General features: G+C 39.6%; 1 protein-coding gene across 1 annotated transcript in view; it reads left to right on the top strand.

Moving 5' to 3' along the window:
* STK31 (serine/threonine kinase 31) overlaps positions 1-10,431 on the top strand; it is a 34,924-nt gene extending 24,493 nt beyond the window's left edge. Inside the window, 5 exon segments of the mRNA XM_057420444.1 lie at positions 286-435; positions 2,115-2,240; positions 4,171-4,239; positions 8,786-8,976; positions 8,978-10,431. Of these exon segments, the coding sequence (XP_057276427.1) occupies positions 286-435; positions 2,115-2,240; positions 4,171-4,239; positions 8,786-8,976; positions 8,978-9,008 (567 nt within the window). The 3' untranslated portion in view covers positions 9,009-10,431.
* Positions 10,432-21,588: the final 11,157 nt, after the last annotated feature.

Below are 21,588 nucleotides of genomic sequence, written 5' to 3'. Positions count from 1 at the left end.
TTGCTGACTTGAACCTACTTGCAAAGATCCAAGTTGCGTGTTTTTTTTTGTTTTTATTTTTAGTGGTGTCATGTCTGCACCCTGCCTGGCTCTGCAAGTCATAATAGTTTTACTGTGAATTAATCCATACTTCGTAAAATGGAATTGGAATGAACTCTGTGTACAAACCTTTTTACAGAAAGAAAGAAAAGTTTTAGTTCTGGATAGAAACTTATTACTGTACTTTGTTTTTTTCTATCTGTCTAACTATCTCTCTGTCTTTGCAATAAACACTCAAATCATTAGGAGTCATTAAAAGTGATGAAAGGAGTGGCCAAAGGTCTACAGACATTGCATGGAGCTAATATAGTACATGGATCTCTGAATGGAAATAATGTTTTTGCTGTGGATCGAAAACAAGGAATCGTTGGAGACTTTGATTTCACAAAATCAGAGGTGAAAAAAATCCCTTAGTGACTTTTAATCAGAGTTATATATCAAACCAGATAACTGTGTCTGCAATTTGAAAGATTTCTTGATAAACTTTGTGCTTTGCAGTGAGACTCCTGTTTCATAATCTTAATAGGGTTGGGCAGTTGGACTCTTGTTGAAATTTTTTGTAAACACAGACTAATCTTGGAGGGGAAAAAAGAACTACTGGGTGTGCTCTGGTTAAATAAAACAGTGGAATAAAAAAGAGAAGTTGCAGTAGCTGTTTGTTGCTGTCTTGTATATTTAATCGTAATCGGCATCATCAGAGGTGAGAGTAAGTACTCATGTTTGGAGAAGGGCTAGTCAAGCTCAAATGAAGTGTTTGCTTTTGTGTTTGGTAGGTAGTGAGATTCTAGTATGTGTTTTAATCTGTTGCGGTATTTGGTAGTTAACAGGATTTTACACGTTACCTACATATACCTGTATTTATATGTACTCGTGATTTAGTCCTCAGTTTCTGTAGTAAAGAGTTTCTTTAGCAGTTCTTAGGGAAAATCTAATATTTTTTAAGAACACAAGCTGTTTTCCTCCTATTCATTGTGTTTACATAGCAAAGTCTTCAAGAATGGTATCTGTTCTGTAGTCACCTTTTGACTTTCTAAGATGATGTTGGTTGAGCTGAAACATTTTTCTGCTGGGGTATGCTTCATGCTTATTTAATTCTTTAAATGGTAATACAATAATATGTCATTCATATAATAAACATACTGTAAATTAGTTTCATTGGGAACCCTTATCTCTGCTTTGGAGATGTATTTGTTAATCTCATGAAGTGTCACATGTTTGAACAGGAGGGTGTGCTTCCCTTGGAAATAAATTTCAGTTTTCAACATGCTAAAGAGAGGTGCTTAAAAATTGTCAGCTGAGTTTTCTGCAAGGTCATACTTGGTACAGATGGTGTCACTGTGAATATTGCTGAGCTCTTTACTCTTCCCTGCAGGAATGGGCTGTGCTGAAAAGAGCAGTTCAAGTGTGGTAGAGCAGGGATCCATGGTTCACAGCCTGGATCCAGTCTGTGCCTTCTCTATAGGGATGTCAGTATTGCTCAGTGCTGGTACTTCCTGCATGATCACAAACGCAGGAGTGCAGCTGGTAACTGATGTGTTAAAGTACTCTTGGAAATCTGGAGACTAGTCTTCCCCAGTCTGGTTGCAGTTGGTGTTGGCTGCTGTCGCAGAGGGGATAGAAACTCTTTTTATTTTAGCAGTAGACAGTTCTAAAATGTGCTGGAAACCAGGAGGAAGGAAGCAGCTACTCTCAGGTGAAGACTGGAAGGGCAGAGAAGAAAAAAGTAGGAAAGCTGGCAGAACTGAACTTCAGAACTGAATGCTTTTTAATACTCATAGGTGGTTTTTTCCTCGTTTAAGAAGTTTTCAAATTTGTGTTCCTTACCACCTTATGAGCTTTAATAGTTCTAGTATGGAGTAAAATCTGCCATGCCTATTCTATACAGATTTATAGATATTATAAATTGACATTATGCACCACTTTTTATCAGTAAAGAAGGACTTTACAGTTCAGTCCGGGTCAGCACAGAACTATGGTAAAGTTGTCTGACACGTGAAAAAAGAGAGGGTGATACATCTGCTTCAATGTGCTGTCAGTCTTGCTTGAAATTACAGCTACAGCTCTTTTCCCCATAGGAACAGCGTGCTGCTGCAAACACTATGGTTGTCAGTACCTTGAGCTTAATTTCTCCTGAACTGAAAATGGGACAGCCAGCTTCTCCAGCCTCTGACATGTATGCTTATGGCTGCCTTCTGTTCTGGGTATGTGGTAGCTTGTGGGAGTTTCTAGTAATATTGCGAAACTGTAGCAGGCTTATAAAGAACAGTAAATGTTGTCTCCAGCTCCAGCTTTGAACTATTTTGGTGAAATAAGTGTTCAAGTTTTCGACTGAGTAGTAAGTGTGGAACAAATGGGGGTTACAGTTACGTGCAGAAGACAGTGCATTTTCTGTAAATACAAGTATAATTTATATATCAATATAAATATGAACAAAATTTACACTTTTGTACCTTATGCTGTGGATTGTCAGTTCTTGCTGCACTTCCTGTTCATTCCTTGTGAGCCTTTTCTTCTTTTTTTTTTTGTGACCTTGCCCCTGAGGAACTACCTAAACCAAAAGAGAGGGAAGATGAAGGTAAGGATGGGCTGCTGTTTGTTCTGTTGCTGGCAACAGTGCTTAGATAGCTGTTTTGTTTCTCGGTGCATGTTATGCCAGGGAGGAAAAAGCAGTGTACTTTCCTGTGTTAGCTGGTATGTTGCACAGCATCTCCTCCATATCTTTTTGTCTTCTGGCGCTGTATTGCTACCTCCCCAACTCAGGGTGTCAGTACCATGTGTTCTGAATAGGAAAACTTCCAGTCTCCTGGACTTGAAAAGCTGTAAGTTGCCCAGCAAGTGCTGATATTCCCAGACACTGATTTTTGCAAGAGCACTTGGTATATTGGAACTGGTTCACTGAGTGAGTTGGAGCTCCAGGTAGATAGGAAACATTGGCAGCTCCATTAGCTCCGCAGTGATGGCTACAGTAATCCCTTCTGTGCCCTCGCATCTTAAAAACACTTCCAGACAGAGATGTAAACTGCAAGTTGGTAGGTAGCCACTGTCAGATACCTGAGGTGACAAGACAAAGCTGGTTCATATAAGAGTCACTCTTCATTAAGTTTTATTCCCGATTTAGGAGGCAGGTGCATATAATTATTTTTGTACTGAAATGGATAAAATGTAGCTTAATATCATAGATATTTATAATTTATTCATGTGGTATGGTTTAGTTGGACAATTTCAGTACTATTCCGATTTTCATCTGGTCAAAAAAAAGGTTTTTACAAGTAGAAGTGAATAAAAAAAAATCCAAAGTTTTACAAATGGCTGGTTCTTTTTGAAGAGAATATCTGGGGTGCTGCACGATTGTCATTCTTTTGAAACCTCATCCAAGTTTGCCAGCTGAACTTCAATTAATCCATGTGTAACTAATCTTCAGCTCAGACTTGTCATTGTATTGATTATTTGATGGAAGATTCTAGCTCAAGTGTTAGTATTATGTTCAGCAGTTCCCAGTGTCATGTTGGGTGTCTGAAATTGTATTCTCTCTCATTAAACAGAATTGCTGCTTCTAAAATGGAGATAGTGGTTTTCAGAGTTCTCTGCTGATCTGTGTCACAAGAGCCCAGAACTGACTAAATACATGCTTCCTATTGCTGCCTTTATAATTGTTCAGAATAGAGGAATTTCAGCTTAACCTGGAGGCAGGGTTTTGCAAAGTGCTGTACTCTGGCATGGTTCTTAGCAATAGTAAAGGATGGGAAATCTTGCTTTGTTGATAGGTACAGGGTTCACATTTGTTTCTTGGAGTGCACTTACCCCATAGCATTTCTTAAAGAGGATTATATAATTAATCCAGCTTGAGCATGGACTTTGAGTCATGCTTTTAAAAGTCTGTTTCTTTTGAGCTTTAAAAGTTTCTTCTAGAACTGATTTGTTTTCTGCTTGTTTCTGTGTAAGGTAAACTTGATATCCTTGCATGTTTTACTCTACTGTGAAATTAGGAAAAAAGCCTTTTCCTGCCAGTTCCCTGTAACAATCCATTGTCACTTGAAACCTGGAATCTCCTTGAGTGATGTTGGGTTTTGTTAAACTAACTGGGGGAAAAAACCCACCAGTATTAAGCCATATGTATCTTTTCATTTACAGCTCTGCATTCAAAACCAGGAGTTTGGGATAAAAGAAGATGGAACACCTGAGGTGGAAGTGGTTGTCATGGTATGTTAACTGTCAGATAAGGAAGATTAGACTTGTTCTGGTTAATCGACACTTTTTAAAATATCAAAGATTTCATTGTAAGTGCTGGGTTGAGAAAATGTTCTTAATGGACTATCTGGATAATTTTAAATAGCATGCAAAAATAAAATGATGTTTGGGAAGATAGAAACCCCCAGAGTTTTCTTAATACCGAGCTCTGACCTCAGGAGGAGCAACTTCTTCACAGATAACTATTAAGTGAATGACACCAAGTTACAGACTTGGGGAATAAGTGATTATGATTCAGCCTCAAAGGAGGTATTTCAATTAGGAACCTGTCTTTTCTGAAGTCAGGGAAGTTGTCTTTGTTCACCTGTCTTCGACATAATGGTTGCACAATGCTTGAGCATTAATAAACCAGCCACATTTCACTTTGATCACATAAATGCAGTTGTGAAAGTGTATTATGCCAGTTCTTACTCGGTTTGGTTTTGGTTTTGTGTTGTTGGGGTTTTTGTGTTTGTGGTGGTTTTTTTTTTTTTTGTGTGAAACAAACTTTCATATGCCTCTGAAACAGATGCACAGGTCTAAGTGGATTCTGCATGATAACAAGTTTGTGTTGCTTCATTCATTCTTTCTACTCTCAACTGTTGTTCTCTGACTACTGTATGCCAGCTACTGTTGTCACCTAGAACACTATTTTCAGTCCCTTTTTTGAAGGTTATCCCTGTCCACTGTCTCATTTAGTCTTCGAGAATAAGGAAGAGAGCTTTTGTGCCTTCATGTTTCCCAACTTGGGTCTCCAAGTTTGAAGTAGATTCTTCACTTGCCTATCTCTTGGATGTTAAATCATAAGCAGATAATTTCATGGCCTTCTCTCTGTGTGTCTTAGTTACCTGGGCACTCATTTCTCCTTGGGTTTATGTTCTTGTGTAACTCTCTTTCCCATAAGCTTTCAGCCTTCTGGCCAGGAGTTAAAACCTTTCTTCTTGCCCGCTTTCAACCTCTTCTGCCTTTGCTACAAATGATTCCTTTTCCTTCTCAGAAAAGTTGGAACAACAAAAGACATGCCACCATACCTAGTTTAAAGACATTTACTGGGGGATTTATGGACCTCTTTCAGATCATTAGCTTTCCTGGACTAGTTTCCACTTCCTACTTTTTGCTGTACTTCTGCTGGCTAGTTACTGACCACTTTGTTTTTGTTCTCTATCTCTCCCATCTCTTGAGAAGATTGCCCTTGAGGTTTTTTTTTTCTTTAATCTGTATGGACTGCTTCTGGTATCACACTTACTCTGTTGATCTTACTTTAAATGAGTGCTGCATTATCTAGATTTGAGAAGGCCATGAAACTCCTTAAATTAAGCCTTATACTTTTCCTAAGTAACCTGCAAGCAGGTGACTGTTTGTTTAGCTTTTAAGTGAAGCCTTAAGTTATGGTTAGAGTTTTCTAAGGAACATGGAGAGTTAGAGGTTAATCCCATGTTTTTCAGAAAAGTGGAAAAATACTTTAAATGGAAAAGTAGAAAACAAAGCAGTGGAGTTGCTGTTGGTCAGATAAGTTTGGGTTGTTGTGTCAAGGGAAAAAGAAACCCAAATAATAAATCCCTCTTTATTGTTTATACTTCTGTATTAATTATTTGCCTGCTTTGCAGAGAACTATTGAAGCATGGGGCTAAATTACTCAATTTGTGTTCATTATAAGCATAATGTATCCTGCCTAACTGTATTTAGGGTAAGAAACTGTCATGATACAGGGCTGGACTAACCCAACTGTAGGGGTTCCAGTGTCCAGGCAGGGTAGGTTGTTTATCACTACATAATACAGTACTGTAAATATATTGTTTTATTAAATGACTCTTATCCTCTACAGTATGTGTTGTAATAACTTCTTTTCAGCAGTGGTATCCGGAGATGAAAGCATTACTGATAAAGCACAGAACTGTCTACCGAATCCCTCCTCAAAATTATTTTCAGTGTGACACTACCATGGAAAATAAAACACATCATTTGAGCAGGGAGGTGATCCTCTGAATTAGTGTTTCTTATTGCTCATTATAGTTGCTTGGTTTCTTGTTAGAAATTAAATGAATCTCATGAAACACACAATACTGTAGGAAAGAGGATCCAGTACTTCATCATTCACCATTAGGGCTACCTAGGGGCTTTTAAATGTATTCTGCAAAACTTGTACAGAACTGTCTGTCCAGTGCATCGATCTGGATAATATACAGTAATCCTTAGATACTGAAACCCCTAACTTTCTCTCAAGCATAAGGAAAACGTAATTGTTCAAGGAAGTTGAAAAAATGTCTTGGGATGTTAAAACTAGCAGTTGGTTCACTTCCGTTTCCATAAAATTTCTGTTGTGATAATGTTCTACAAATAAGGTCTGAAGTATGCAAATCAAAGCCTAAATGGCCAGTTTCAGGGTATTATGCTTCTGTGTTCTCCATTAGTAGGCATCTTTTGAAGTTCAAAGAGCGGCTTTATCTCAAGGACAATTAATGAATTTAGCCATTATTGTTCTTTACAGAGATTAATTAATTTTACAGCTTTTAATAAGAGCAAGTTTCTTTGACTTTTTTCCCCTGATGAAGCAGCATTTGATTTTGACCTTGTCGGGTGATACAATCATAATCAATATATCATTGTTGGCAGTTTTTAAGGATTCATCCTGGTGCATGTGCTTGCATGTACACCAACCACCAAAGGCTGCTGGATAGCAATCTGTGCTGCCTGCTGTGCGCAGGAACACACAAGAGTCTTACTAAGAAATGTAATATTAGTAAATATCTTTCAGCTGTTTCTTGAGAAATGCTTTAGACCCCTGGCTGTTAATCCTTGTCCCAGTTCTTGGGGAAAATCTATTTTGCTTTTAAGTGCTTTACCTATAATCAGCTTATTCGGAATTAATCTCCATGCCCATCTGCAGGCTCTTGACAGGCTGGTAATTTCCCTTCCGTATCAGTCTCGTGCCCAGAGGTGCAACTAGTAAAATTTTTGTTGTTTCCAGCAAATGTAAAATTGCCACAGGAAAATAACAGTAAGCTTGGAAAAAGGGATATTAATGTAAGGTAACTGTTAAGAAAGCAGAGTTTAGAGATAAGATCTTGTAGCAGCTTGTGTAGCTGTTCCAGGCTTCGGTGTTCAGTGTGGTTCAGCATTCAGTTTTGTGTATTTAGGGGGAAAAAAAAATGGTAAATAAGAGCAAACACAATGAAATGGAATAAACATGATGAAATGTTGTCCTACAGCAGCGTTCCTTGTAGAATCGCTTTTTTGGTTTCCTTTGTGAGAGAAAATGCTGTGAAGGGGATATTTGTTGCTGACAGGCATTTGATAGTATCATGAAATGCAAATACACAAGTACAAAGATTTTCAAGCTTTCCACATGCCCAGACATTTCTTCAGTTTAAATTTTGTAGAGGAAGGGTATAGTCATGGTTGTCCTGTATTTCATCACACGTTTGGGTCTTCTTAACTGGAGATATTTCTTCAAGCATTTAAGATATTTTGTAAGTATTTACCAATTCTTATGCCTGTAAGATCAACAGTTTTGAAACCTTACTTTTTTTACCCAGACTTAACATTATTTGGGAAGTGGATAATTCTCCAGAGTCACTTTGATAATTAATGCAAGAATTGGAAATAGCATGTTTCGTCAAGTTTTTGACTACTTGCGTACATTCCTTTGCATCACAGTGATTCTTCCATCTGGGTGAAACTTGGATAGGTGAGAGGTATACTTGCATCTGTGCTTTATTGACCCTGGTCAGAGGGTTAGGGTCAGAGGTGTTACTGGCTTGAGACTGTGAGCAAGCAAGCCTTCTTATAGAAAGGTTCTGTACCCAGAAGTTTTGGTAATCTAGATCTCTAGAGCAGCACTGGAGATTGTCTTTCTTGCAGTCCCCTTGTCCAAATCCAGAGTGCGTTCTTCTTCCCTCAACAGCTGATGTTTATGCATATGTGTAGCAGCTGTGTTGTATTTTGTGTATGGAGTCAAGCACTGTGAATGTGCTAAGCATGTAGGCACATAATCCCTTCTGATAAATCCAGACAGCCTGCATGTAAGTGATCGGTTAATAGCAAAATAGTTACTGTTGACTTAGAACCCATTACTTTAGTTTACATAGTTTAATTTACTTCCCCCCCCACCGTGCTCTTATAGAAAGAGAAAGCAGCATGACAAAAGTTAAAAAATGAAGCTGTAGAAGGCGACTGGTGCCTATTTTGTTCCTTCTCAATTGCAAGACAAACTTCAGTATTTTTCTAATGTATATTGGTTCAGTGCATTGGTATTTTAAAATATAGTAACTCGTGCTCTTCTGTGAAATCTTTTGGCACCAGGTTGACAGACCTGGTGCTGAGCACTTGCTTTTGTTTTGTTGTTAATTAGCACTATGACTGTCAAGTGTTGCTGACCATTTGGAATGCTATGGTACAACATTTTGTGAGGGCTTTTGGCCCTAAGAACTTACAAGATGTGTTTATCAAATAATTGGTTGTTATTTGTCATCAAGTTTGTTTTGCTTACGGATTGCATCCTTCTCTCTGTTGTTTGTAGGATGATAAAGTTAAATCTCTGCTCCTGAATTTGTTCTGCTGTAACAGACTGACAGCTGAGCAGGTGCTGAGGGATGACTGCTTCCTTGTAGTTGATGAGATTCCAGTTTCACCACAAGCAGGTGAAGAGCACGAGCCACATGAAGAACATGGTTCTGAGAAGACACCTTAAAAAAAAAAGGCAGCGATTAACTGAGGAGAATGGAGCAAACCCTACTGAATAGATGAGGATCTCTTCTATCAGGTGTTTGATTGAGGCTTCTGGTTTTGCTTGGTTTTGAAATCTTTGTCCTCATCTGTAATCTGAAAATACAGAAGGCTTGGTGGATGCGGTCATGTTTTGTGATTACACAATCTTCACTGTGTTTTCTTTTAAGTTTGTTTTATTCTAAATAAGTGTTCGGGGTATAAGTATGGTGTTACTGATAGTATTTTTAGTAGTCAGCCTTTTTCTTTGTTAGGTTAGGCTTTAAGTTTACAGAGAATAGTCTTGTTAGATGCCAGATATATTTAAGATGAAGCTTTAGTGACTCCTCCTGCTGTGATTCCAGATAACCTGTTCCTCTTAAAGGTGCTCTAGGGAATTACCTGTTTTCTGGAAGTGTTTCATTATTGCATGGACAAGTTGTTCCTACAGCAACTGCCTTCAATATTTAAGGAAAAAGTACTGCTCTGACAACTGGTAGAGGAAATGGTGAGCAGCCTGCCTCATTTCTATCTTTCTGTATTTGAAAAATGCAGTTGGCTTTCTAGAGAACAGGCATCATTCCAGTTGTTCCTCTGCAATGCTGCCAACCAAAATACTGTATGCATACCTTTGCAAGAACTACTGCTTATTTGCTCTACATAAGTGTGTATATATATTATCTGTACTTAAATGTTGTTTGCAATATCTATAAAGGTGTGATTTTCATGAACAGGTTTGTTTGCCTGCAACACTTTGCTGTTAATATTACCATTGGAAGAGTTTTGTCATCTTTTTATTTTTACAGGAAATTGTTTCTTATCTTTGTGAAGGTTTTCATCTCAGAAACAAACTGGTCAAAATGTGCGGAGTTGCTGTAGCAGTCTTTTTAGCCTCTGGGTGTTGCTCTTGGACAGCACTGTTTGCAGACATAGTATTTTGTAGAGGAATGTTTGAAGCTGCATTTTGTCAGATGAAGACTGCAAAAATGCAGTATGTAATGAGCAAGAAGCAGCACCAGGGGAATTGAGGAGCCCTCAGGTATGATAATACAATCCACTGTGGATAGAAGATGCCACCTTGGCAGGTCCACCTGTGATATTAGACTGGGTTTTCTACCCTTAAACCAGTTAGGTTTTTTACATGCGATAGCATGTAAGATGCTTCATCTTTTTTTCATTAAATGATAATGATATTTTTTTTAAATTTCTGTAATAACCAATGCTAGCATAACCTTTGTTAAAAGTATTTTTTTATGTAGAATTTCTGGTTAGCATGATAAATATTTTCATTACAGAAATCACAGAAGAATAATACCTTGGATTTTGTCAATGAAAAGAAATAGTTTAGCAGTTTTGTGATGCTTTCTAGCTAACTGATTGCAGCCTTTCACTGTTAATAAAAGGCTAGCTTTGGTTTTAATGAATGTTAAACACTGAATAGTGGTTAGAAGACTAACCTGATTGTTTGTGTTGTGCTGTGTCATATATATTGGAATAAATTTCCGCCCAGTTTTCCTGCAACCTAAAGTGTACTTCTTAAATCCCCAAATTGGTAACATTTTTGGTTTTCTGAAACCAGAAGTCTGTGTATGCTTGATATAAAAAACCTGCAATCTCTTCAGCCTTAAGGAATACAATTTTACATGTGGATCTCAGCAATGAAACTTCTGAAAACTTTTGGTACATATGAGTGTCAGGGTACAAGACAGCCTTTTCATTTGAATTAAATGTTGATTACAGTCTTAATGTAACCAGTTCTGTTTGTACTTCTACCTTTTCTATGGCAGTTTTGTAGCTCTGGCTTTGTTTGTTTCCTGTTTGCCAGAGGCCTTAAAAAAATAGGTTGGTTCAGAGTCATGTTGCACAGCTGTCCTGCCAAAGCTGAATTCCACGTCCTCTATGCATTGCCGCAGCTTCTCTTTCTAACTAGCTTCTTGAGAGCTTTTCTTCTGTTCCAAGTCCGCACTGGTTATAAGGTTTCTCTGTTACTCTCAAGGGCAGTCTGTGGTGGTATTACTGGAATCTAAAAATCTGTGAAATGCAAGTTCTTTATAGTGTTGCCATATGTATCCTGTGGTGGGTTAAGTTGCTGCCTGCTCTCTCGCCTTGCCCTGCCAAGGCAGGAGTAGAGCAGACACAGGGGCAAGACTTGAAAGAGAGTATAAGAGTTATGTACCTAGTAGATGGTCTTTCGAATGTATTGAGATTCAGTGGAAGGATTTTAAGTGGTAATTAGCACACTTTCAATGTTTATGCTGTTTGGATCAACTGTGATAAATTGTAAGCTGTGGAAGTCCTACAAGCTGAAACACTGAACAAACATGCAAGAAGCCGTATGCGGTGTAAGTCACATACAATGCAAATATGTACAGCCACCACAACTTGGAGGATTTATTTTGTTGCATATATCTCACATTCAGTTTAAAAGTTTGACTGTCTGCCTCAGGAGAAAAAACAGGAGAATAACCAGGAAGATACCTTTGGAGGTAATAGATTGAAGATGCTTTGGTCATATAGAGTCATTGAATGTTTAGGTTGGAAGGCACCCTAAAGCTCATCCAGTTCCAATCCCCTGCCATGGGCTGGAACACCTTCCACTAGAGCAGGTTGCTCCAAGCCCTGTCCAGCCTGGCCTTGAACGCTGCCAGGGATGGGACAGCCATAGCTTCTCTGGGCACCCTGTGCCAGGGCCTCAGCACCCTGACAGTAAAGAATTTTCTCCTTATAGTCCAGCTACTGTGATGAAAGCTGGGTAAATACTCCAAAGTAAAGCCTGCTGACCTCAGTATCAGGGGGTGCAGGTGGAGGCTGCTGGAATTGGAAACGGTTTTATTTGAAAAACATTTCCCCCCCCCTTCCCCTGCCCCCCTGCCCCCAAGGACTTTGTTTAAAGTTGAAGTCTCCTATTGGGGAATGCAGATCTGTTCCATAGCAACTTTTCTTCCTTGTCTGAACTTAAGATATGTCAAAATGATGATTCCACAAAAGCAGTGCCAACCTGTTTTGAAGGCTGGTTGGTGTCCGTGTTTGTGGTGCAAGTGTGCAATTGTTGTACTCATCGATCTGCCTGTAATATTTATCCTCTGTCCTTGCCAACAGGAGATGGAGCTGTTGTTATTTGTTCTTCCCGCTGTCACCTTTCCTCTGTAAAGTTTTTATTTTCCTTTTTTAATTTTTTAACCTAGTTGGAAGCTTTTGTTTGTGTGGTTTTACCTTCTCCATTGACTCAGAGATTGGCTGCTGTGGCTACCTGTTTTCTTTGCACATTTGTGTCAGGTTTTTTTGTGAAATGATTAATTCTTAAATATTGAATTTTGTAGCATCTGGATACACTTCAAGTTATAATGATTTGGTTTGGAAAGGACCTTTAAAAGTCATCTAGTCCAGCTCTTCTGCAATGAGCCGAGCTGTCTTCAGGTAGACACAGGCCAACCTGTTCCAGTGTGTCACCATCCTCATTGTAAAAAAATGTCTTTATATCTAGTCTGTATTTCACTACTTAATCCCTTACATTATCTCTACGAACATTGGTACTGTAGAATGATTTGGTGCTGATGTTCTCTTGGAGATGACACTTACTTTGTGGTCCCATTTTCGCTAATGTGTATGAACTGTGAGGCAGATCATTTGGGTATGCTGTAGTGATTTGTCATGGAGCAGCTTTTTTCCCTCCAACTTAATAATAGACTTTCAGCCACGTCTGGATGTGTGCTGCATCTTGTCTCACTATTTTATTAGGGAAGTAGTTGATCTTTAAAGATAAGATCAAACCTCCCACTCTTATTTAATATGCTCCCACTGCTGGAGACAAAAATGGTGTGGGGAAATCAGGGAGCTAACTGGATACCAGTGACTTAGTTTTTGAACACTGTTTTTTCCTTGCTGGGTATCTCTGGTTCAGTGAAAGTCTCTAAAAAAGGACAAGTTTTGATAGGAAGCTTAAGAAATGTGCACTCTAACTTGTTCTAAGCAATATATTTGAAGAGTATTTGATAGTGTCTATATGTACCACCCATACACTATTTCAAAGCACAGGTAACAGTATTATTTCCTGTTGGTTCTAACTCCACAAGAAGCTACTACTTTAGGCCACTGCAAGACCACAGTGGTGGGAAACAGCTTGTTAGTGCTGTTAGATGGACCAAAATGCTGAACTTGGTTTGCTGAAAACGCAAACATTTTCTAGTCCGAGCGTGCTGATAGACCAGCATTTTGTGCTAGTCTTAATACTAGGCCAAATGGCGTTTATAAAGTTAATCTTTTGACATTTTTATTTGCTTTTTTGGCTCAGCATCACGATTCATATTTTATCTTTTAGAAGTTCCACTTGTGACTGTCATTTAATTGATGGTAACTACAGATTACACTAGCTGCAAAGCAATAAATAAAAGAAATGCAAGTAGCATAATTTGGAACGTGATAATCTTAGTAGCTTGAGTCATGAGTTTCATCATCTGCAGTTAGTATCATTTTATGATTCATAAGTCTATTAGTTTCTCTTTTTAGTGTGTCACCAGATAAATAGCTCAATATAAGGTGGCAGAATTGTCCTGTATTAGCACAGTTATAGGAGAGAATGATTTTTGACTGTTCCTACATATATGTAGTAAATCTGTCCCTCTGACTTCTTTAATCTGTAAAATAACTTCCCGTCTTCAGTGGAGCACTTGCTGATTAAGTCAGATTATCCAATGGCTGCTACCTCAACCTAAAATTTGTACTTTGTTAAAATTGTTTTGCAGTGCATTTGTTCATTTGCTGAAGGTGGCCTACAGCATAGATCAGTGCACAGACACTTACAGAATGATTCTGGGCTGGCTTAAGGAGGGATCATTCAGCATTTGCTTAATGTTAAGTCAGTGCTACTAAAGGAGTATTGTCAGGCCGTTGAATTGTTGATGTCTCAAATTAGGGAGATGTAATATACTTATTACTGCGTGTGGGTTCACTTTCAGTTTAAGATGCTCAAGTGGTGTGATTTGGTTTGGAATGTCCCCTCTTTTTAGGTAGTGTGCCAGAAACAGTACCTGCCACTTACTACATTTTGAAATTTGAAAATCTCTGCAGAAAGGATCAGCCTTTAGATAGATGGGTAGGTAGAGATACAGTACTAAATCACAGCTTACATTATTTGGGAGAATGAATTTGCTCAAGTAATGTTTATTGCCTTTTCAGGAACCAGTAACTCACTTTCATTTGTTTAAGTTGCTGAGCAAGATTGGGTCACTTCTAATGAATATGCAGAATCACCTCTTTTGACCATACACTTATTATCCTAGAAGTCTTAGAACCAGTTTAAATTAGTTTTAGCAAGTTGAATACCAGGCAACTTCAGAATAAATCAATCGGAGAAGACAGAATTTTTGAGACTTAAAACATCTCCAGTGATCTTGATGCTACTATCCATTTTTTCAGTAAAATAAGAGAGATACCCTTTTTTCTTGGCCAGGGTACTTTTTGCAGCTTGGACTTCATACATCAAGGAAGAATAAAAGCTTCATCAGGGAAGAGTATGAGAAAGTCAAAGGTCTAGAAACCAGGATCAGTGAGCTAGAAAAAAAAGGATCTGGGTAAAGAGAGGGTGGATTTTAAGCTTTCAACAAGGTAAAAGCTTAGAAGAGAGATGAGCAAAATGGAGTTATTACTACTTCTGCCCTTTGGGGATTAATGGGTTGATTTTTACAGCACAGGAAGTTGAGGGTAAATGTTAGGGAAAGAAACTTCCGAATTCAGCATAGTTGAGCACTGGAATGTATGGCTTAGGGAGGCTTGAACCCTCCTGTGCTGTAGTGAGATAAAGCAACTGTCTGGCAGGAATGACATAGGTTTGTATAACTTCTGTGGAGTGGAAGCTGGGCTAAATAACTATTTTTCACTTCTAGTTGTCTCTGTCTTTTATAACTTACTTATTTTTTTAATGTATTACTTTGCCTTAAGCCACCACTGTTAGATAGATTGGTTTCATCAAGAAAAAAAATGTGTGAACTTGGAGTACCTTGAATTGGGTAAATTAAAAGGTAGAAACCTGGGTCAGAATCTTTCTTTTGCAGGTGGTAGAGAAAGGAGACCTAGGTTAACTGCATGCAATGGAGGTGCGTCTGCAGTTCCAGCCCTAGGAAGCTCAAAAAGTAGCTGGCGTCTTCTCTTTATTGGAAGCTGCACACACGACTTACTCTGTACCAAAGGTAACTTGACATTTGCAGCACTCAAAGTGGGGCTATGCCTATAAGGATGACTTCAGCAAATGCTTTATCAATTGTAAAATATTGTTCAGTACATTTCTAATTCAGTTTTAAAGCATTCGGATTTATTTTATACAAAGGCCTGTTGTCCTTAGCTGGTTGTCAAATGTATTGCTGTGAGCAGTAATTGTCTTCTGTGGTCAGATCGTCATGGGTATAAGATACTGAGCGTTTTTTTGGATACAAGGCTGAAAACACCTATGGATGTCTCATTCTGTTGGGGAACATTCTATTTAGAGTATGCTCCATATATGTCTAATGTGCCACGGAGGAAGAATTAGCGGATAACAACACTGCCTCCCAGTAGATTGTCATTGGGCTAGTTACGAAACTGCATGCACATCAGTATTCACATGGACCCCTATGCCTCCCAGATACCTGCTTCGAAGTAGGACTGACTTTGTCCCTTGAGAGGGGTTACCAAAATCCTATCCATTGTTTTTATCTCTTCTTTTTTTACAGATGGTACCTGATGATGAAAACAGGTTTGCTTCCTACATAGGTCATCATCTGAAGTTGATTCCCCATCTGCTGTGCTTGTTTGGCACTTGTCTGGCTGCTGCAGAGGTAGTTATAATGGTCTAGTCGCAGTTGCCTTCAGGCAGAGAAATAAGCAGCAGAATGAAGTGAACTTCTGAGAAATGCACCTTCTGCTTCTGTTCACCTATCCCTGGTAGGACTAATAATAAGTAATAATAACGTGGGGTGTGATGCAAGCAGGCTTGTTTTTCAAAGAGAGCAATGTGTTAGAAGTTCCAGAAGAGATTCAGTTTAAGTTTTCATTTTAATTTAGAGTTGTGAAAACTTTATGATAGACTTACCTAAATGCAGCCTTTCTTTAAAAAGCAAGGTAATACTTGTGGGTTTTGGAGTTTATTTTCTGAAGTTCATTATTAATCTGATCAGTTGAAACTACTTTGAAACGTTTAATATTCATCGCTTTATGTGGCTAAGGAAAGATAAGAAAATAGGAATGTTGACTTGTAAAATTGTTACTAAAAGATTTGATGGAAATCTGTCAACTAAAAAACATATTTGAAAAGCTCTCTTACAGCTACAGATCTGTAAAAAATTCAGTCTTCTGTTAAATAATTTCTGTATCAACCATATATTCCTTATGGTGTTCTCCAGCACTGGGGTGAGATCTCACCTTGCGGTTTACATCTCATGTGCCAGATAATTCTGAGGAAAGAAAAAGAAACAGTTAAATAATCTCATTTTTAATCGCTTAAAATGATGTAAAAAGTTGCAAGTTGTTGATGTTTTGACAGTGGGGTGGCTTTGGCATGGGTTTGTTTGTTCATTTTCCTTTTTTTGCATGTTCTTGTTGTTAATGATGGTGTTTTGGTCTTTGAACACTTGCCATGTTCTTTTCCTGGGCTGGTTTAGATGTGGAAGTGAGGAGAGAATTCATCCGAATTCCAGAGCAAGATGTCAAGTTTCGTATCTTAGTACCATGAAAAAATATCCAAATACATTGGAGTTGGTTCGTTTGGCCTGAGTTTCCTTTCTGTTACTGACACCTTTGTAATTTTGAGGTTTGTCTTTCTGTGATGGCATAGAAAATGATCATCTAGAGGTCAGCGTCAGTTTTTTTTTTCTGCGGATTAAGTTTAGCTCATTAACACTACTTTGATTTGATGTGTATCCCATGACCATCTGTGTGTGCAAAAGGAGGTGGTGTTGGCATGGACAAATTTTGGATGACTTTGTCTTCTTCAGATGAAGTTAATGGATCAGTTCACATCAGCATGCAGTTTCTTCTGTGCCGAGGGACATTCTGCCCTGTGCAGGACTAGGGTGGAAGAGGAGTTGTTCCACTTCCATTAATGTAATGATTTATCTCAATCTCATTTTTAGTCTGCAATTTGTGCATCTTCATCTTTGTCTTCCTCCATTGCGTGCCTTTAGGTATATTTCCTTTGAGTGCAACCTTACAGGGCTATATCACTTTATATGCTGGCTAGTGGCATGAGAGGCATCCCTGTTCATGTGTCTACTTGAACTTTACTTTCTTTAACAAGTCACTAAAGGATGTAGAACATTCTCATTACAGCATTGGGCCTTTAGCTTGCCACCTCAGTCTATCTGCATCATTTGACAGAGATCAAACCATAGTTAGTGCTTCAGTTTCTCCAGATGCTGAAGCCTTTAAAATTCCTTTCTAGTATCACAGGAGTGTAAAATGCCTGTTGGAAATTGTATTTGTAGTTGTTGATTTTCATGCAGGAGGAGGGTTTTGCATCCCTATACTTTCTCAAAGTGTTTCTGTGTGAAATCAGTGCAGCCTCCTGGGGGTGATGATTAAAAACTGTGTGTATGTGTATATGCGCTTGCATCCAGTTCTTTGCTCTGTGACTCAACTCACTTAGTCTTCTCCAGGAGTTAGTAAATGTTACGGCAGAGCCTTGTTTGCATCAAAGATCTTTGTCTCCTAACTCTGTTGCTGACAATGATACAGAAAGGCACTCAAATGTATCTAATCTGAAAGCTGACATTTTAATTTAATATCCCCCAAGATGATGTGAACAACTCGGGGCATGCCAAAGCAGAACTCACAACTGTCACAAGTGCGTGGGTAGACAGATCTGTGATGTACACATGCTATGAAAAGAAAAAAAAGAAGAAAAAAAGTTTGTGATAAATGGATTTAGCTTGAATATTCCTCTGTGCTTATTCTCCTTCACTTGAGTGCTGCTGGCTTGTTTGAATATTAGGCTAACAACAGAAACTTAGAACCAACATATTGCAGAATCACAGAGTGGATGAGATTGGAAGGGGCATCTGGAGATTGTCTAGTCCTGCCTCCTGCAGAAAGCAGGATCAGCTACAGCAGGTTGCTCAGAACAGCACCCAGCTGGATGTTGAATATGTCCAAGGTTTTGAAGTGTAAGTTTCTACACCTGGGTAGGGGCAATCCTAAGCACAAACACAGACTGGGCAGAGACTGGATTGAGAACAACCCTGAGGAGAAGGACTTGGGGGCATTGGTTGGTGAGAAACTGAGCAAGAGCCAGCTTCAGTCTGCACTTGCAGCCCAGAAAGCCAACTCTATCCTGGGCTGCATCAAAAGGATCGTGACCAGGACGTCAAAGGAGGTGATCCTGCCCCTCTGCTCTTGTGAGACACACACACATACCTCCTCTTCCCTCCGCCATAGTACTACGTTTGGCTCTGGAACATGGAGCTGTCAGAGCAAGTACAAAGGAGGACACAAAGATGATCAGAGAGCTGGAGCACCTCTTCTGCAGAGACAGGCTGAAAGAGCTGGGCTTCTTCAGCCTGAAGAAGAGAAAGCACAGGGAAGACCTCATAGCAGCTTCCAGCACCTAAAGGCAACCTACAGGACATCTGGAGAGGGACTTCTACAAGGCCAGGTAGCGATAGGACAAGGGGCGCAATGGCTTTAAACTGACAGAGGGCAGGTTTATGTTAGACATTAGGAAGAAGTTCTTCCCTGTGAGGGTGCTGAGGCGCTGGCATGGGGTGTCCGGAGAAGCTTTGGCTGCCCCATCCCTGGCAGTGTTCAAGGCCAGGTTGGATGGGGCTTGGAGCAACCTGCTCTAGTGGAAGGTGTCCCTGCCTGTGCCAGGGCATTGGAACCGAGTGAGCTTTAAGGTCCCTTCCATTGCAAGCCGTTCTATGATGATGTATGGGAACTGATGTGGACATTTCAATAGGAGGTTTGAGTGCAGAGGATTACAGTAACGTTTTTCTGTGATATCTGCGAGATGTTAAGCTAATAGCAAGATCGAGCAGCAGCTACAAATAATGGTCTTCATGTGTGCACTTTACGTCCAATTTGGAGCTGCTCTTGCCCTATATGCAGTGAGACCCTATAATCTCATACGTGCTGTTTTCAGTCTTTCTGCTCTCTTCACTTACTGTTTGTTACCCATTCATTTCACCTGGTTTAGAAAAATTAGAGCAGAAGGTTTTCATGTGTGAGCTTCTGTGGCATAACAAGGCCCAGAGCCAGAGAAGCCTCTGGATGCTGCCGCAGTCCAGCAGTCACTTGTGGGCTGCAAACCTCTATGCAGTTGAATCAGTAACTGTGCAGTGTCCTTGCCTGCTGGCTGGAGGAGGCCATTTATCCTCAGTGTAATTCAGCATGTCACCCGCTTGCTTCAGGAACAGTGTTTGCTTTTATGCCAGTTCCTATTGCCTGAGAGAGAAGTGGAGATAATTTTTTTCCGGTGTGGAACAAAGATTTCGTATAAACCATGTCTCTTCAAAGGTCACTCCAGAATATCACTTAATTCTCCTTATTGATTTATTTATGGAACCAGCATGACATGGTCCTGTTTGTTGGATTTTTCTTTGTGTTTTTGAAGTTCTGGCACAAAAGTCTGCAGAGTGTCTCTTCTGTTTCTTACAGCAGACCCTCAGTGCAGTGTCCTACCACTTTTTCAGGTGATGCCAGCATCTTAAGCATTTAAACAAGGGTGCTTTTTATAGAAGGGATCGGAAATGTTTGTATTGATACTTTCCTGAAAGAGCCTGCTTATGGCTGATGTATCTGTATCTTCAAGCTATCCAGCTGAAGGCTGCTGTAGACTCACTGATTGTCCTTGGTTGTGACGGTCAGACATGCTAATTTGTGCAGAAAGGCACCAGCACTGCTGACCCTGGAGATGATCTGTTTTGTCAGTTTATTGCCACAGAACCTGCTGCTCAGAAGCCGGATGCTTTGCATCTCATAGAGCAGATGATTATTTCTGAAGCATTTTGAGAAGCTGAAGGCTTTTGCCAAAGGGACTGCTTTGAGGGCTTAACTTGTTTCTGTGCCAAACCGATGGAAACACTGGGTTCCAGTTGAGACATGCAAGTCTTGGGTGATGAATCTTTAACCTAGATCCCTGGTCCTAAAGGAAACAGCAAAAAACCCAAAGTCATAAATGCTGATGGAATGTGAAACCTATGGCATCCTAATGAAACTCATTCAGGAGTTGGAGAAAGAGCAGGCACTTGATTCCTGGGTTGTAGCTCATTAGTTGTGTCTACTCCTGTATCTGGCTTCAGTTATTTTTGTTAAAAACTGAGATTGGGTGAAAAAAAAAAAACATTTTTATAACTTCTGAGGTTCTAACCTTGAATCCAAGTATTCCCTTTGCTGTGTGCTGTGAAACAGTGGAGCAGATCCTTCCTGGTTACACTTTCTGTAGTGTATTATTTAGAGCCATCAGTTGGTGTTCTCAGGTGGAGAGCCCCAGCCTTTCCACTCTTCCAGCCTGCACACATCCCTAAGACTTCCTCTTTAGCAGGCAAGGAGTGAATGTTAAGGAGGATCTGAAAGTGAGATTGAGGTGCTAAACTGTCATTTAATATCTGAGGGATGTGGGCATGTTTGCGTATGGGTCTTGTGCAGTCACTTCTGGATGGTACAGTTCTGTCCTGGCCAGTGCACTGTGAGACTTGGTGTCAAATAGAGGTTTTTGGAGAAGATTGTAGGATCTAGAAAATGTATCTGGGAATTGTTTAGAAACATATGTCATTGTAATCTAAATCCAAGCAAATGGGACAGAAAAATGGGAGGTGAAAGAGAGCGCAAGCAGGTAGTTGCACTGTTAAAACTCTGGGCAGACCTGCTATTTTTTTAAAGTTAAAACCTCACCAACTGTTTCCTGAGAGAGACACTGTTTTCACTGTAACTGGTAGGCTGGTGTAGAGTCTGAACAGAAGAGTGGAAGACACCCGGCACAGCTGCTGCAGTGCAAGTGTCAGCCATCTGAGGTTTTAGGATGTGCCTGGATGCAGCTATAGGGAGTGTAACTTGTCCCAGGACAAAGCCTGTGGGGAGCTACTTGAAGGGATGCTTTTCCATTTCTAAATGGTACAGTGCATTGTAAGAGCTCATTGGATGTGCTGTTCTAAGTGACGAGTGTAGAGTCAGCCATGATGAAAGGTATTTCCAAACTGAAATAGTGGGATTTCTTCTGGGAAATCTCTTCCCTGTAGTCATTCTGGGCTGTTGGTCACATTACTCACTATGGTATGTGCAAGGTTTTGCTCTATTCCCATGTTATACGGCTGCCTTCCCTTCTGTAATTGATGTTTTCTCATAAAGTACAGAACAAAGTGTGTTGTGTGCTGTATGACTAGTCCTCATTATTTCTTTCTGTGTTGTGCTTCTGCAGTTTAAATAGAGGCAGACACCCCTTCCACTGCTGTGTGTACCTCCTGCCTTAATAATGCTGCAAGGTCAGTATGTTCTAGTGGTGGATTATTTCCTTCCTGTGAGGAATGAGGTGTCCCTGAAGGCTGCTATGAATGGTATTTTTAACAGTGGAAAGATGTTAGTATGTTTTTTTAAAGGTTTTATTTTCCTGACACCTTTCTCAAAAGGATCATGAAGAACGCACATTTAGTGTCAGAA

Source organism: Pezoporus wallicus, unplaced genomic scaffold, assembly GCF_028554395.1.
Source record: "Pezoporus wallicus isolate ANWC-B61680 ecotype Strahan unplaced genomic scaffold, APGP_CSIRO_Pwel_v1 contig_5441, whole genome shotgun sequence".
Taxonomy (NCBI): domain Eukaryota; kingdom Metazoa; phylum Chordata; class Aves; order Psittaciformes; family Psittacidae; genus Pezoporus; species Pezoporus wallicus.
This window is presented reverse-complemented; position numbering and strand designations above follow the sequence as displayed.